Here is a 15,549-nt window from a genome sequence, read left to right as displayed (position 1 = left end):
TGAAGTTGTGTTTTAAGACTCTCGCTCCCTTACCTTTTAACAACAACATTACCTCCTTTCTGCTTCTTGTGACTTTCTGTCAAGGGTAAGACTAAAAGCCCGTTGGAAAAGAAACAGTTTTTCAGAGATTAAGGGTGTGGAGACACACAGCAAACTGCTACAGAATGGCAGTAATTGAGAACCAGTTCACAACTGTGTGAAGTGCTCTGGCTCTGACCCCAGGGGGTTGGAGTGAGCACCTGGCTCAGCATGCCTTTCAGTGGGCAAGTGAGTGAGGATCACTTGTACCCATGCATGAGCTGGTTTTCAGTGAATTGGTTCAAAATACTTGATTTTTTTCAGGTATATTTTTTTAACCACTCCAAGTAGCTTTATACCAATTCAACAGGTTTGTGTGTCTGTCAACTTCAGGTTTAAACTACATTTAAACCAGTATAAGTGTTACATGTGTCCATGCCCTGAGCAATTTCACTCTTTGATGTCCAGCAGGTGAAATAGGAACCAGTACCAAATGTTTCAGGACTTTCAAACTATACACAATTGTTTGCATAATTATAATTAAGATGCCTTTAATTGTTTGTCAGTTTGGGGCTGATGACCATAGAGAGATCAGAAGTAAGATTTTTTTTTTTTATAATACTTTAATTTATACATATTATTGCAATTTGTGTTTCTCATTTTCTGATATGTGCTAGTTTGAATTGGACACTGTTGCTGTTTAAGTAGACATTTGTTCATTGGAGTGTATTAGGGAAACTTTATTTGTATTTGAAAAAAAAAAAAAAACCTTGCATCTGAATGACAGTAAAATGAATTACCAAGAAAAATGCAGATTAAATAGGCTGAGATGAATAGGGCAAAAGAGTAGTTTTGTATGACTGTTCTTCAGCTCTACCTAACCTATTTATTCCCATTTCTTATTTTAGAGATTTATTGAATTGGTGCAGTAGAGTTGCTTACAACTTTGACAGCTCTTCTTCAACCACAACAGTGAATGTTTTCCAAGAGGTAAGATGAGATTCAGTTCATCTTGGAATTGTTTACTAATGTTTTTGGCATTATTCCCTTAAGTCCTTAAAAACAGCATTTTGGAAAAAAATTATGTAGAGTCTTCCCTTAGGCACTAGTTGGAGTGACTGACTGGGACAATGACAGAAGCATGTCAGAGGCATCCCTTACACCTTAGGTGAGGGGAAAATGTGTATAGTTTCATGTTGAATGTTAATTCTAGTCTTCGGACTTCAATATTTGGTGGTCCAGTGTGGCTTGAGCTACATTGCTCCTTTTCTGGAAGTGTCTGAAACCTGAAGCGTCTGAAACAGGCATTGTCTGAAAACAGGTCCATTTTAAACTTCGTACTACTCCTTCTTGCTATATGTTCTGTTTGCTACACAAAGGGTGTGTCCACATGACACTAAATGGCAACATTGCTACAGCACTGTGCTTTAGTACTTCTTTCTGTACACACAAAAGCACGGCACAGTATGGGTGGTTACTGCACTGTGCACATGGTGCATGGTCAGATTTCATTGCTACATCACTGTAGCAGCACACTATACTAGGGGAACAAGCCACTACGTTGACCTTGCTGCTGATCACATGTAGACCCATGTGATTGCTATGTTGCCGTTGAGTGCCATATGGTGATGTGATGTCACTACATCGCTGTAGGGTGATGTGTAGATGTGCCCAGTATGTTATGTTAGGAAGATGTTGTGTTAGAGACAGCCTTTTTATAAAAGCAGAAACAATTGGGAAAATGTTTTTATATCCTGCACTTGTAATCCAAATGTTGTTCTTGTTTTAAATAAAACTGTGCAAGCTTCGACACGAGAGGGAAATTAGAATGTGCACAGAGCAGCTTTTCTAAATATTGAACATAGTGATATTATTAAATCTGAGGCCTCTCCAATGTAAGTGGATACTAGGCTGATCTGGAAGATGGTAATCTCTCTCTCCCAGACCAACAAAACTCTGGTTTTATCACTGCAGGGACTTTTTTCTAAAGACAAATGTCATAGTTGCAAGGCTGCTCAGTGGCCTGTTCAGGACTGTATCTAGCCTCTGCTGGTGCCATTTTTGGAATTGATGCAGTAATTGGCATGTGGTAATTTCAATTCACATGTCTCTTAAATTTATCACATGATGATTATTCTGTGTATGCATGTATCCATATATAATCAGGCTTCTTGAGGTTAGATAAACTGATTAAATGGTATGCATTTTTGCTCCCCTCCCCCTAATTCTCCATCTTTACTGTTGGTAAGGAAATTTAAAATGTCTTCTTTTATTCCCAGCTATGAGTCTTTCCCTCTTCCCCTGCCATGGTCTGTAAGTCAGGATAGGCATTTTTCAGTCCTGCATAGGTGGAAGATTTAAGGTAGGGTGTGTCATGGGCCAGAGTGACAAAACACAGAGAGGCTGAACAAATATGATTTTGAAACTCCCAACATGTTTAGCTATAGAAAAGTTACTTTAGGTTATTTTTGAAAGGTTTGTATGTCTCCTTCTGAGCTCTGCTTGAGACTTTTGGAACTAGATCAGTAGAAAAAATTCCATTCACTTCATTTGGCTCTGAGTTGGGCCCATGGTAATTGAAATGGTGGTATTTGGCAAGTTTTACTAAGTTAATCAAAGAATATAATGATATTCTATGTGATGGTTTTTCCTTAACAGGCAATGGATTGTTTCACAGCTATGCTGTCCAACCCAGGGAGCAGACAGAAAATGGCAGAAATTATTGGAAGCAAATTAAATATTTCCAAAAAAAAGGTATATTGAGAGAATGACTACTGTGGTGTTTTATTGATAATCTTTAAAATAGTAAAAAAGTTTAAAAAAGTAAACAGAAGATGAGGAATAAAGTGAATATTAGTTGGAGAAATCCTTCTTAGAAATATAGGTGGTGTCAGCTTGAATCTGCTGCGTATCTTTGTACATAAATATTGATATAGCCTCACAAGTTAAACCAATTCACTTCTGAGATGCAGATTGACCTCAGTGGGTGGTAGATAAAAGAGAATGATAGCAGCACAGATTCCATAAGCAACACAGAGGAAAAACAGTACTTGCACTCTGGGAAAAGGACCTCTGGAGTGGAGGAGGAGTAGAAGGTTCAAGTCTGTGAAGTATTTTGAGTGAAAGTATACAAACATGATCAAATGAACTAGTCCCACTGAGACACCACAGAAAACGTAGGGGGGTGTTCTTAGCATACCATAGCAAGCGAAACTATGTAGTGGAAATAATGATGCTTTCTCTGCAGGCTGAGTACTACTGTCGTCTTCATAAACCAGAAATTCTAATAAGGGAGCAGGGAGTGTCTGTGGGAAGAGTGTGGCTGAAGCGGAAACAAAGCCAGGCACTTCTTGTACAAAGGTAGTCCACCTCTTCTATAACCTTTCCTCTCGGACATGTGTTTTATGTGGCAAAAGAATGCACTGGGAGTTAGAGAGTAGAAGCAGCATAGATTCATAGATTCATAGATGCTAGGGTCGGAAGGGACCTCAATAGATCATCGAGTCCGACCCCCTGCATAAGCAGGAAAGAGTGCTGGGCCTACATTACCCCAGCTAGATACACATCCAACCTTCTCTTGAATACCCCCAGGGTAGGGGAGAGCACCACCTCCCTTGGGAGCCCGTTCCAGACCTTGGCCACTCGAACTGTGAAGAAGTTCCTCCTAATATCCAATCTAAATCTGCTCTCTTCTAGCTTGTGGCCATTATTTCTTGTAACCCCCGGGGGCGCCTTGGTGAATAAATACTCACCAATTCCCTTCTGTGCCCCCCTGACGAACTTATAGGAAGCCACCAGGTCGCCTCTCAACCTTCTCTTGCGGAGGCTGAAAAGGTCCAGTTTCTCTAATCTCTCCTCGTAGGGCTTGGCCTGCAGGCCCTTAACCATACGAGTGGCCCTTCTCTGGACCCTCTCCAGGTTATCCGCATCCTTCTTGAAGTGCGGCGCCCAGAATTGCACGCAGTACTCCAGCTGCGGTCTGACCAGCGCCCGATAGAGGGGAAGTATCACCTCCTTGGACCTATTTGTCATGCATCTGCTGATGCACGATAAAGTGCCATTGGCTTTTCTGATGGTTTCGTCACACTGCCGACTCATGTTCATCTTGGAGTCCACTAGGACTCCAAGATCCCTTTCCACTTCCGTGCCACCCAGCAGGTCATTTCCTAGGCTGTAGGTGTGCTGGACATTTTTCCTCCCTAGATGCAGCACTTTGCATTTCTCCTTGTTGAACTGCATTCTGTTGTTTTCTGCCCACTTGTCTGACCTGTCCAGGTCTGCTTGCAGCTGCTCCCTGCCCTCCAGCGTGTCCACTTCGCCCCATAGCTTAGTGTCATCTGCAAATTTGGACAGAGTACATTTCATCCCCTCGTCCAAGTCGCTGATGAAGACATTAAAGAGTATCGGTCCAAGCACCGAGCCCTGCGGGACCCCACTGCCCACACTCTTCCAGGTCGAAACCGACCCATCCACCACGACTCTCTGGGTGCGACCCTCCAGCCAATTCTCCACCCACCGGACTGTGCAGTCATCCAAGTCACAGCCCCTTAACTTGTTCACCAGTATGGGGTGGGATACCGTGTCAAAGGCCTTCCTGAAGTCCAAGTATACGACATCCACCCCTCCTCCTGCGTCGAGGCGTTTTGTGACCTGGTCATAAAAAGAGACTAGATTGGTCAGGCACGATCTACCTGCCACGAACCCGTGCTGGTTTCCCCTCAGCATAATTTGTCCTGCCGGGCTCTCACAAATGTGAGCCTTGATGATTTTCTCAAAGATTTTGCCAAGGATGGAGGTGAGACTGACTGGCCTATAGTTACCCGGGTCCTCCTTCCTCCCCTTCTTGAAAATGGGAACCACATTGGCCCTTTTCCAGTCCTCCGGGACTTGACCTGTGCGCCACGAGCGTTCAAATATTCCCGCCAGTGGCTCTGCAATGATGTCGGCCAGTGCCTTCAGTACCCTCGGATGGAGCTCATCCGGGCCTGCCGACTTAAAGGCATCCAGTTCTTCTAAGTGACCCTGTACCACCTCAGGGTCCATGCATGGAAGTCTGGTGCCTTGCTGCTGCCTCCCTACACTCCCAGTGAGAGACTTGTCATGCCTCTCGCTTAGGAACACTGAGGCGAAGAACTCGTTGAGGAGTTCAGCCTTGTCCCCTCTGTCCGTCACCAATTGTTTCTGCCCATTTAGCAGGGGTCCTATTCCTCCCTGGGCCTTCCTTTTACTCCCTATATATCTAAAAAACAATTTCTTATTGTCTTTTACTTGGGTTGCCATCCTCAGCTCCATGGTAGCTTTGGCCTGTCTAACTGCCTCCCTACAAGCACGAGCAGAAGAGGTATATTCCTCTTTGGTGATCTCTCCCTGTTTCCACTTTTTATGTGCTCCCCTTTTGGCCCTTAGTCTGCCCTGGATTTCTCTGGTCAGCCAGGGAAGCCTCCTGGCCCCTTTCCCTCTTTTACCTCGCACGGGGATCGTCTCGCTTTGTGCTCGAAGGATAGCTTCCTTAAGGCACAGCCACCCTTCTTGGGCTCCCATCGTTTCAAAACTACTACTCTGCAGTGCATCCTTCACTAATCGCCTGAGTTCGCTGAAATCAGCTTTCCTAAAGTCCAGCACGTTCACCCTACTGGTTACCTTACCCACTCGACGCCTTATGTTGAACTGTACTTTTAGGTGATCACTGTCCCCCAGATGGCTACCGATCTGTAGGTCCCCTACTATATCATCCCCCGTTGCCAATACCAGATCCAGTAAGGCATTCCCCCTAGTGGGACCATGTACCTCCTGCGTCAGGTGGAGGTCCTGTACACAGGTTAGAAACCTGCGTGAGTGGTGGGACTTTGCTGTCTGTGTCTCCCAGCAGATGTCCGGGTAGTTTAGGTCCCCCATGACCACCGCCTCTTTAGCTTTTATGGTCTCCGAGAGTTGCCTCAGGAGCCCCAAATCTATTTCTTCCCCTTGATGTGGGGGTCTGTAGCAGACCCCTACCACCAAATCCTTTTCTCCTTGCCCCCCATGTAGCCTAACCCACAGTCCTTCTACTTCCTCATCCTTTGATTCTTTCTTGATGAGGGTTGATGTATATTGCTCCTTAACATAGAGCGCAACCCCTCCCCCCCTTTCCCCCACTCTGTCCTTTCTGTACAATCTATAGCCCTCAATATGTACCGCCCAGTCGTGGGATGAATTCCACCAGGTTTCCGTCAGCCCCACTAAGTCGTAGTCGTTTAGTGCAACCAGGAGCGCTAGTTCATCCTGCTTGTTCCCCATGCTCCTAGCATTAGTATATAGGCGCTTGAGCCCTGTGACTGGTGCTTTTGCTACCCCCTCGCTCCAAGTCCTAAAGGGCTTTTTGTCTCTAACCTTCCCGTTCCTTACCTGTGCCGTATTGCTGTCCACCCCCTGTCTTTCACGTTCCCAAAGCTTTCTTTCTTCAGGCTGGGCTGTCCTTGTGGGTGCCTAAATGTTAAGAAAATTTAGGTCATTTTAAGCAAGGGTTATGGATGTCTGATTTCATCTCACTTACTGTATCCTTGACAGTTAGCTTTACTTGCCTTCAGACCAAGATGTTTACATTGCATCTCTAAAAACCCAAGCATGGAATACATTTGCATCTTTTGAGTTGGAATAGCTTGTAATCATTTTAGAGCTGGAAATGCTGTTTGGAAGAGATTGGACAGTGATATGAGTGACTGATTGTGTGTAGATGGCTCTTGTTGGCTTAGATCAAGTGTTTTCAGGATGTGAGAAACCAGTTGTTCTTGTGGCATTAACTCCACTAAGCTGGCAGTGTGAGACGAAACAAAGGATTCTTTTGAAAAACCTAATTTTTTAAATTGTAAATAGAAAAAGATTGTACCTGGTACATGCCTTAAAACTGTGCACCCCTTTCTCCCTGCCCCACACAGTTTCTTGTTTTAAAGTTGTAATTGGAATTCAAAAAATATGGGGATGGGGAAGCTGAGTAATTGAAATCAGAGGTTCTTGATGTGTGTTATCCCTGAATTGCTTTCCATGTTTCAACAGGGAGAAGCAAACCTTTGCTGCCACACGGCCGTCTTCAGTACTCATTGAGCAGCTTGCTGTTTGTGTTGACAAGGGAGAACCTGTGCTGTTGGTGGGTGAAACGGGAACTGGCAAAACCTCAACTGTACAATATCTTGCTCATGTCACAGGTAAAATTTTGGGCTAAAGTAACTCACACAGGAGTAATAGGAAGTTCATGAATGATGACTGCTATTTTTCTTTTACTTCAAGGGCACCATTTGAGGGTTATTAATATGAACCAACAGAGTGACACTGCAGATCTGCTTGGGGGGTGAGTCATTTGGTATTAATAAATACAACCTTCTAATCAGCCCTGACTTAATTCTAAACAGAATTGTACCGTACTGTAATTTTATGAAATTCAGATATGTACCTGTGTGCAACCTAGACGAAATTCAGTGCACAGGAGCCCTGCTATCATGACTAAAGTTTAGGAGCTTGTGCTTCTAAATGACTCCACTGGGCTCTATACACATGGCTGTATATAAAGCATAATCCAGTTGCGGGGAAAAGTCAATAGTTAATGCAGACTGAGCAGTTATGAAATACTCAGTTCCCTTGGCTGACCACAGCAAGGATGGGTAGCCAGTTCCATTCATGTAACAATTTCTCATAAGGAGCATTATTACATGTGTATCCCTTCAGCTTTGTTTGGATTAAGAAATTAAAACCTTCGTTATAGAAAACCAGAGTGTATATGGCTATATAACAACCTTGTTGTGTGAGATTTGACAGTTGACTGGAATTTTCCTTTTGGCCACATGGAAAGTAACCAGTTTCTCTTTTCCTCCTGTACAAGCTACAAGCCAGTGGATAACAGACTGATATGGTTACCCTTACGGGAGTCATTTGAAGAACTTTTCTGTCAGACATTTTCCAGGAAGAAAAATCAAACTTTCTTGGGGCATATCCAGACTTGCTACAGACAGAAACGTTGGCATGATCTACTCAAACTAATGCAGCATATTCACAAATCTGCCATTAGTAAGGAAGCAAAAGAAAGTGAATCTGGTAAGAATGTAGACTGAGCATCTGCTGTCCCTGTTGAAGAACATAGAGGTGTGGCAAGCTAATTCTGTGTTCACAGTTTCTTTGATTACTTGCTTTTCTCCAGCTATGACAAATACTGTTTTTGTCCTTCTCTTATCTATTCACAAGGCTGATCAAAGATCATTCTCCTAGTCCAGGATGTGGACTTCTCTTTATAGTCCCCCTCCAGTTGCTACCTTCACATCATACATTAGGTGCTTGTCTTCACTTTCAAGGTCCTTAGCATCCAATCCCCACCCCTCACTGTTGAAATGTGAATTTCAGCCTCCGTTTCCTGCAAGTGAATTTTTCACACAATCACCTTCCTGTTTGGGAGCAGCTCTCTGTAAATATGGACAAAGCTATCACAGAAAGTTTGATAAGACCTAGTGTGCTGGTTCCCTGATACCACTGTCAATAATGCTGACTAATAATGGCTCATTATAGTGCCCTCTTTGTCTGTCTATCTCAGTGTATGTTGTCTCTTGTTTTATACTCAGATTATCAGATCTTTGGAAACTATTGTATTCTGTGCTTACATAACCTGGGTTGCTGAAGGGTCAGAGCTCTTTGGCACTGCTGCAGTTCATTTCATAACTGTAGCTGTCAATCAGTGGGAAGCGACCTTTTTTTTTCTTTGTTGCATACATTTTATTACAGTGTAAAGAGGATGTTGGATTTGGGGATTTTTTTTTTTAAAGCTCATTTATGTAGTGGCAGTCCCTAGAGGGCATAATAAAAAATAACAACAGAAGATGAACTTCCAAAGATGATAATATAAAACATCATGATACTGTTTTGAAGCCCTCTTGCCTCGGGTAGCAACTTAATCAAAAAAATAAAACTTATGCTGCAAGTAACAGTATTGGAACTTCATAAAGATGCATGTTTGGTATAGCCAAACAACGTGTGTGTTTTTTTGTTTTTGTTTTTTTTTTTAATCTGATATGCCTGACGGAGAATGCCTTGTACTCAAAACTTGTCTAACTATCCCAACCATGTAGTTGGTCCAGTAAAAGATACCACCATCCACCAAACTCCTTGGTCTTAATTTCCACTGTCCCAAGACTGGGTTTGTAGAGTTCATCCTTTCTATTCACAGCTGTTCCCCATGATCTCACTGGGTTGGAAAGTAGTCCAGTAATTTGTTAGTGTAGGGAGTGGTCAGTTTTTGAGGGAATGGCAAGTTGACTGGTGTATTCTCTTTACTTTACAGTGCATTCTAAAACTCCTTTGAATTCATGGGATCTAAACACTAAAATTTGAATATTTGCATTTCATCCAAACTTGATCATGACTGCACTCTGTGGTCCAGCTTCACAAAATAAGTGGCAGCATTGTTTTTGCATTGTTCTGATGATACAAAATCTGATTTGTTTCTTGTAGGCTCGCTACTGAAAGAGAAGTGGGATGAATTTGGTCTGAAATTGAATCATGCCCATCAACAGATGAAAATGACAGAAAATGCTCTGTTATTTGCTTTTGTAGAGGTATTTACATATTTTCATTTTGCACTTGGAGGAAGTGTGGGAGGAAGATTTATGATTATTTAACCAGTGTTATAAGTCTTATGTCAGTAAACCTAAGTATGTTCTTATGAAGTAAAACTTCAACCACGATGCTAATATGGAATTTGGTGTGTTTATTTTTTTAAGAGATGTGGGTGGGGAAGGGTGTATAATAGAGAACTGGCTGATTGCTTCTAAAGAAACAGAGTGATTGTATTTTAAGAGCTATATATATCAGTACTGCTTTGCCATCTTCTCTGGTACACAGGGTTAGAAATGCTCTGTTGAGAAAACTTGAGTTGTCTATATTGTTATCAAGGGATTCTAGTCTTTTAAGTACCAGTACAGTGCTGCACTTGAACCATTCACAAAATTCTTTATAGACACTAAAGCCTAAAAACACAAAACCATTTCATTAGTGGTCCCCAGTTTCTTTGTAATCTTGCTAACTTGACAGCATTTATTCAAAGTCCACTTTCTTTGTTCAAATATGTAATACTTAACCAAAGGCCTTGAGATCCTCTCAAGGGTCCTGTGGGGTGCTGCACAACGTTAGCATTGTTAGGTGTACAAACATGATTCACAAGATAAACCAAGAAATTTCAACAGGAATTCATAGTGCCAAAAATGTCCTTATCTGTCGCGTTCTTCTGATGTAAATAACTCAGGAAGAAGTGTTCTATTATTTTTCTGTAGTAAAAAATAAAAGAGTGAAAACTAAGAGCTGGTATTTTCTGAGGTGTGCCTTGATTCTAACAAGTATTTTCAGTCTACAAAGGTTGAGAATCACTGGTCTTAATAGGTGAATAGCCATAAAAAAAATAGCTGAAAATTCCCCCTGATGTAAGTAGAATTTAAATTAGCAGTACATAACTTTGTCTGAGAAACCAGCGACTGCATCCTTTTAAGCAATCTGTTTGCAGTTGCAGGTTTTTTTCTTTGCCTTTCCTTCAGACCTGAGGAGAGAGGGTACCTGATGTTTGAAAGTTTGCCCAGGAGCTCTCCCAAGTACACAGTGCATCCAGTTAAAGATATTGCATAAAAACCTTGCCTCCAGGCATTTCCTGGACTATCACAGCAACAGCAGCACAGGCAAATGACTAGCTTTTTTACAAGGTTAGCATCACAGTAAACTATGAGCTGTTTCATTCTTGTAGCAGTGCTGACAGAGGTACTATAGTAGTAGGTGCACTGAAAAATAATTTATGAATATTTCATATGGGTGTACAAAGTAAGAAGTTTAGTTATAGGAATGAATGTGCAAGACAAATCTGGTAACTTGAAAAGTTTGAGTGTAAAGGGATTGCTACTAGAAACAAACTATCTGATTTTATTTGGGCAGTAGTTGCTATCTGAGAAAAGGTGTGGCTGCCATCGCTGAAGTGTACTCTGGTTTGCCATTCATGTAATTGGTCCGCAGATTATAAAACGGGGCATATTTTTGTAGATGCTTGGTGTTGATACATCATCGATGGTAAAATAACTAATGTTAATTGGTCCTTTCTTAGGGCACTCTGGCACAAGCAGTAAAGAAAGGAGAGTGGATTTTACTGGATGAGATTAACTTGGCTGCAGCAGAGACTTTAGAATGCCTGAGTGGCTTACTGGAAGGATCATCTGGCTCACTGGTACTGCTAGACAGAGGAGACACAGGTACTATTATGGTACTTGTTTAAGATGTATATATGTGTCTAGCACAGCGTGCTTCAGAAATGCATATGCCAGGCCAACTTGGGAACACACAAGTGGCTTGGATTATAGTTGGACTAGAGTGCTGGTAACACTTGGCTCTGTTTATCAGCCTTGGCCGTTAGCAAATAAATTGTTGTTGTCCAGGCCAAGATTGGGACTTGAGACCAGAAATCTTGAAGCTGCAGAGTTAAATATGCAGTTTTAAGTAAGGTAACTGCCCACAGCTTTTGTTATTTTGATTTGCAGCATTGGTGCCCTGACTACTTCATTAGAACCAAATAGTAGCAATGGCCAACTAGTGCGGAACTCAGCTGTCACTTTATTTAATAGTGTTTTCATACCATTCTGCAGCTTCAGAAGCCTCTGACTTCGCCATCCACTACTGAGAGTGAGTGAGTGATCATGAGCCTAGTAGTATACATTTTTTTTTTTTTTTTTTTTTTTTTTAAGCAAAATATCCTACAAGGAAACAAATTGGGTCAACTTGTGCAGGAGAGAGTTATTTTGATGCAACTCAAACAATGTGAATCATTAAATATTTTATAACACTGTCATTGTAGGAAAAGAAATGCAGTATCATAGCACAGTGGTTCAGTGGAGGAATACATGGCTGTCTTCTGTATGAACAGAAGTTAAATTTCCCCTTTCTTTTAGAGCCCCTGGTGCGCCATGCTGATTTCCGTTTGTTTGCCTGCATGAATCCAGCTACTGATGTTGGGAAGCGAAATCTACCTCCAGGAATAAGAAACAGGTAGATAAAATTTCTACGTTCAAACCAGTTTTAAAAAAGTCACTCTTTTGAATATGACTAGTTTCACAAATCCACAAAACAGAGAAGCGTTTGTCTTTTTGCAGCAGTGACATGCTAATGGAACAACAGGAGGACGGGTACGATTCTGAGGCATGGGACCCAAAGAACTATTTTAGTAATTATATACTATATTGGGACTTGATCATTCCTTACACTTCTGCTGTCAGCAGCTAGGAATACTGCTGCAAAAGTTGGTAGTTTTCCTTTTGGGCAATAATGATAGCCTGGTTTTTCCCTTCCTTGGTAGTACCTCTTATTACACTCATATGTTGATGCGGTCTAGAAAGAACTCTGCTTATTCATCTATACTTGGAAGGAAGATAAATTTATATGAAAATGGATATATGTTGTTGGGAATATTGGGGCCAAAAGGATTGCCTGGGAAGGAAACTGGGAACTGAGCACTTTCTTTTACTGTTACCCATCAGCAAGTTCTGGACCTGCCATTTGTCTGTGTCATTTGTCTACTGACTGCCAGGACATTTTTACAAAACAGTTACTAGTTTGAAAAGAGAGAACGCATGATTCTACAGTTCTGTGAAAGATGTCAGTATCTTTCCTAGCAGATCTGCTCATTGTGTGTAGTCAGACATATGTTGTTATTAATGGCAAAAACAGGATTTTGTTGCTGTAAGAAGGAAAATGAGCTACTAAAACATCCAGCACAAAGTGTAATTGTACACATGTAATGGGCAGAATATTTGTAACAGTGGTCTTCTCGGGGCCAGTCTACCAACAGCCCACCCACCTGTTTCTGGACCAACCGCCTGCCTTCTTGCCTCCTATTCCTTCTTGTTATCTAATTAGGATGTTAATTAGGCGGGAGGCTGCCCATTTATTACCCCGATGCGAGGGAGCGCTACCTGTGGCTCTGTTCCTCCCCTGCACCGCAACCCAAGCCTCGCAGATGGCATCCATGGTTGTTAACGTCACCAGCCCCACACTGGGTCCCAGAATCCTTCAGTCCGGACCCCAACTGGATCCCTTCACTCAGGTTGCCTACTCCGCCTTCATTCTGGGCTACGTAGGTTCCTGAGCTGTTCCCCCTTACGGGTGTGGTCTCTCTGGGACCTTTGGCCACACAGGCCCTGGCCTCACCTCCCGGCCAGTCAGAACCCCAGGCCCTCAGCTCTGGGCATCCCTCGCAGTGGGCCTCTGGTCCTTTTGACCGTTCTGGTCCTGGCCCCAGCATTGACCAGTCGGGGGATCCCAGGTCAGGCTTCTGAGTCTGTCGCCCCACTCTCACTCCTGCATCCGCCTTCTGAACCCTACTAGCGGGTAACCCACCCAGTTGTGGGAGCTGAGGTTATTAAGGTGCCCCGACCCACCTTTCACCGGGGTGGTAACTGGCCTGGCATTTTCTAGAGGCTCCCATGCCATGAGAGCCCACCAGGCCACCTGCTCCCAGCAGGGTGCAGTTTTAGATCATGCCCAGGACCAGGAGCCTCTAAGCTCCTACAACTCCTGCCCTTACCTCCAGGATGTTCCAAGCAGCCTTGAAGCCAGGCAATGTTACTGCCTGCCTGCCAGCAGTGAACTGCTCTGTTTATATAGGCAGCCAGGGATCTAAAGTGGCCGCTACAATCAACCACCTGCTGGCTGCTTGGCTGGGCCCTAAAAGTGGCAGGCACAAACAGTGCCCTGCCACAGTATTGTTAGAAGCCGTTATTGTGAATGGTAATTTATGAAAAGAAAAGAACCCAGCTTGATTCTCAGATTCCGAGTTGCATTTCTAGACCAATAGAAATTCTGCTTTTATATTTGTTAATCACAAGTTATGCGGAGTCAACAAGATGACAGCATGAAATCCCATAATGAACGCATATAGTTCAGAGGTAGTTTAGTTTAAGTACATAAATTTGCCTGCTTAGTTTTTGTTGCATCTTGCCAAGCTAATTTTGTCTTTTAAATGATTGCTTAGAGAAATTTTTTTTGGAATAGGTATGCTCCATGTTTTCTTAATCCTTAATTATGTGTTACACCCTCTTACAAGTTAGTAGATATTGATTTTGACACGTGAGATAATGTTGTTGCTTTTATGGTTTTGGAATAGTATGTTTTATGCAAACTTTATTGAGATACCATGAAATTTCAAAATGCACCTGTCATCAAAAGTTGAAATGTAACAGCTTAATGGCTCAATTTTGTTTCAAAGGTTTACTGAACTTTATGTGGAAGAACTACAAAATGAAGTAGATTTACAGATTCTTATCACGGACTACCTGAGAGGCTTGAATGTGAGCAAAAATATTATACAAGGAATTGTGAAGTAAGTTATTGGCCCCCTTTTTCTTCTTTTGGAAGTCTTGATAAAATGAGTCACAAAAGAGATTATTGCTCCATTACTTTATTTTCTGTTCTTGTGCTAGTCTCTTCAGCTTTAGGTAGTCAAGGAAGAATGACACCTAACCTTGTTCTGTGGATGCTGGGTATTACCTTGTCTTGATAGCAGGTTTCTCTTTCTGCCACACCTGCAAATATCAAAAAGGAATTTCTAAGCATTGCGACAATGAGCATCATCGTTCTCTATTTAGAAGGCTAGGAAGTTGTTTTTTCAGAATATCTCTGTAGATGAAAAATAGTTTCTGTGCTTGCAACTTCTTTTTCCTTTAGATAAAGCAGATCGTTTTCAACATGTGAAATTTAGGCATGCGGTTTTCAGTAAGACATGAAAAACTGCATCTGTCTAAATGGCTTTGTTCACGCCTAGAAATGTGTGTGGCAAGCCAAATTGCCCCTGAAATGCAAAATGTGATTTTGTAGGTTCTTGATTTCTTGGGCTTCAGTGCTGGCTTACAGTAATCCATACATAGTGGGGGGGGGGGTGTTGTTTAGAATTTTAAAAGAAAGTCATGAATGGTGAAATCCCATTGAAAGATATTTTGATGTCTGAAGTATTAATTTTACAGTAACTGGGGTTTTTTGTTATTGTTTTTTCTTTAGTTTCTATTTATCTGTGAGGAAGGAGGCACAAACAAAACTGGTGGATGGGACTGGCCGTAGACCACACTACAGCCTTCGCACACTTTGCAGGGCTTTAAGATTTGCAGCATCAAATCCATGTAACAGCATTCAGCGTTCACTGTATGAGGTGACTCTCTCTTTGGGTCTGTTTCTAAGTTCACTGCTTGGGTAGTTATATTTGCAAAAGTCAACAAATGTCAAACAGAAATGGCTCTTTAAAATGTATATAAAATTTTTAGTTGATAATTGAAAATAATTGCTCTTTTTAGGGTTTTTGCTTGAGCTTCCTGACACAGCTTGACAGAATTTCTCACCCAGTAGTTCAGAAGCTAATTTGTCAACATATGATCTCAGGCAACATCAAAAGCCTCCTTAAGCAGGTAGGTAACTCTAAATATTTTAGGCTGGTCTAATATTTGGTTTTTAAAGAGATTTTTTCCCTGTGACAGTTGCATTCTAGCACTTCTCTGTGAT

The 15,549-nt window shown here is 42.1% G+C and overlaps 1 protein-coding gene across 1 annotated transcript in view; it reads left to right on the top strand.

Moving 5' to 3' along the window:
• MDN1 (midasin AAA ATPase 1) overlaps positions 1-15,549 on the top strand; it is a 154,186-nt gene that overhangs the window by 31,893 nt on the left and 106,744 nt on the right. Inside the window, exons 11-22 of the mRNA XM_090036605.1 lie at positions 927-1,008; positions 2,677-2,772; positions 3,266-3,378; positions 7,051-7,199; positions 7,282-7,342; positions 7,871-8,082; positions 9,487-9,590; positions 11,117-11,261; positions 11,955-12,051; positions 14,267-14,380; positions 15,055-15,202; positions 15,345-15,455. Of these exons, the coding sequence (XP_089892731.1) occupies positions 927-1,008; positions 2,677-2,772; positions 3,266-3,378; positions 7,051-7,199; positions 7,282-7,342; positions 7,871-8,082; positions 9,487-9,590; positions 11,117-11,261; positions 11,955-12,051; positions 14,267-14,380; positions 15,055-15,202; positions 15,345-15,455 (1,432 nt within the window). The remainder of the gene's footprint in view (positions 1-926; positions 1,009-2,676; positions 2,773-3,265; positions 3,379-7,050; positions 7,200-7,281; positions 7,343-7,870; positions 8,083-9,486; positions 9,591-11,116; positions 11,262-11,954; positions 12,052-14,266; positions 14,381-15,054; positions 15,203-15,344; positions 15,456-15,549) is intronic.

Source organism: Crocodylus siamensis, chromosome 1 (genome assembly GCF_052110815.1).
Source record: "Crocodylus siamensis isolate JL-2025a chromosome 1, ASM5211081v1, whole genome shotgun sequence".
NCBI classification, from domain to species: Eukaryota; Metazoa; Chordata; order Crocodylia; family Crocodylidae; genus Crocodylus; species Crocodylus siamensis.
Note: the sequence above shows the minus strand (reverse complement) of the source record. Positions and strands in the feature narration are given on the sequence as shown.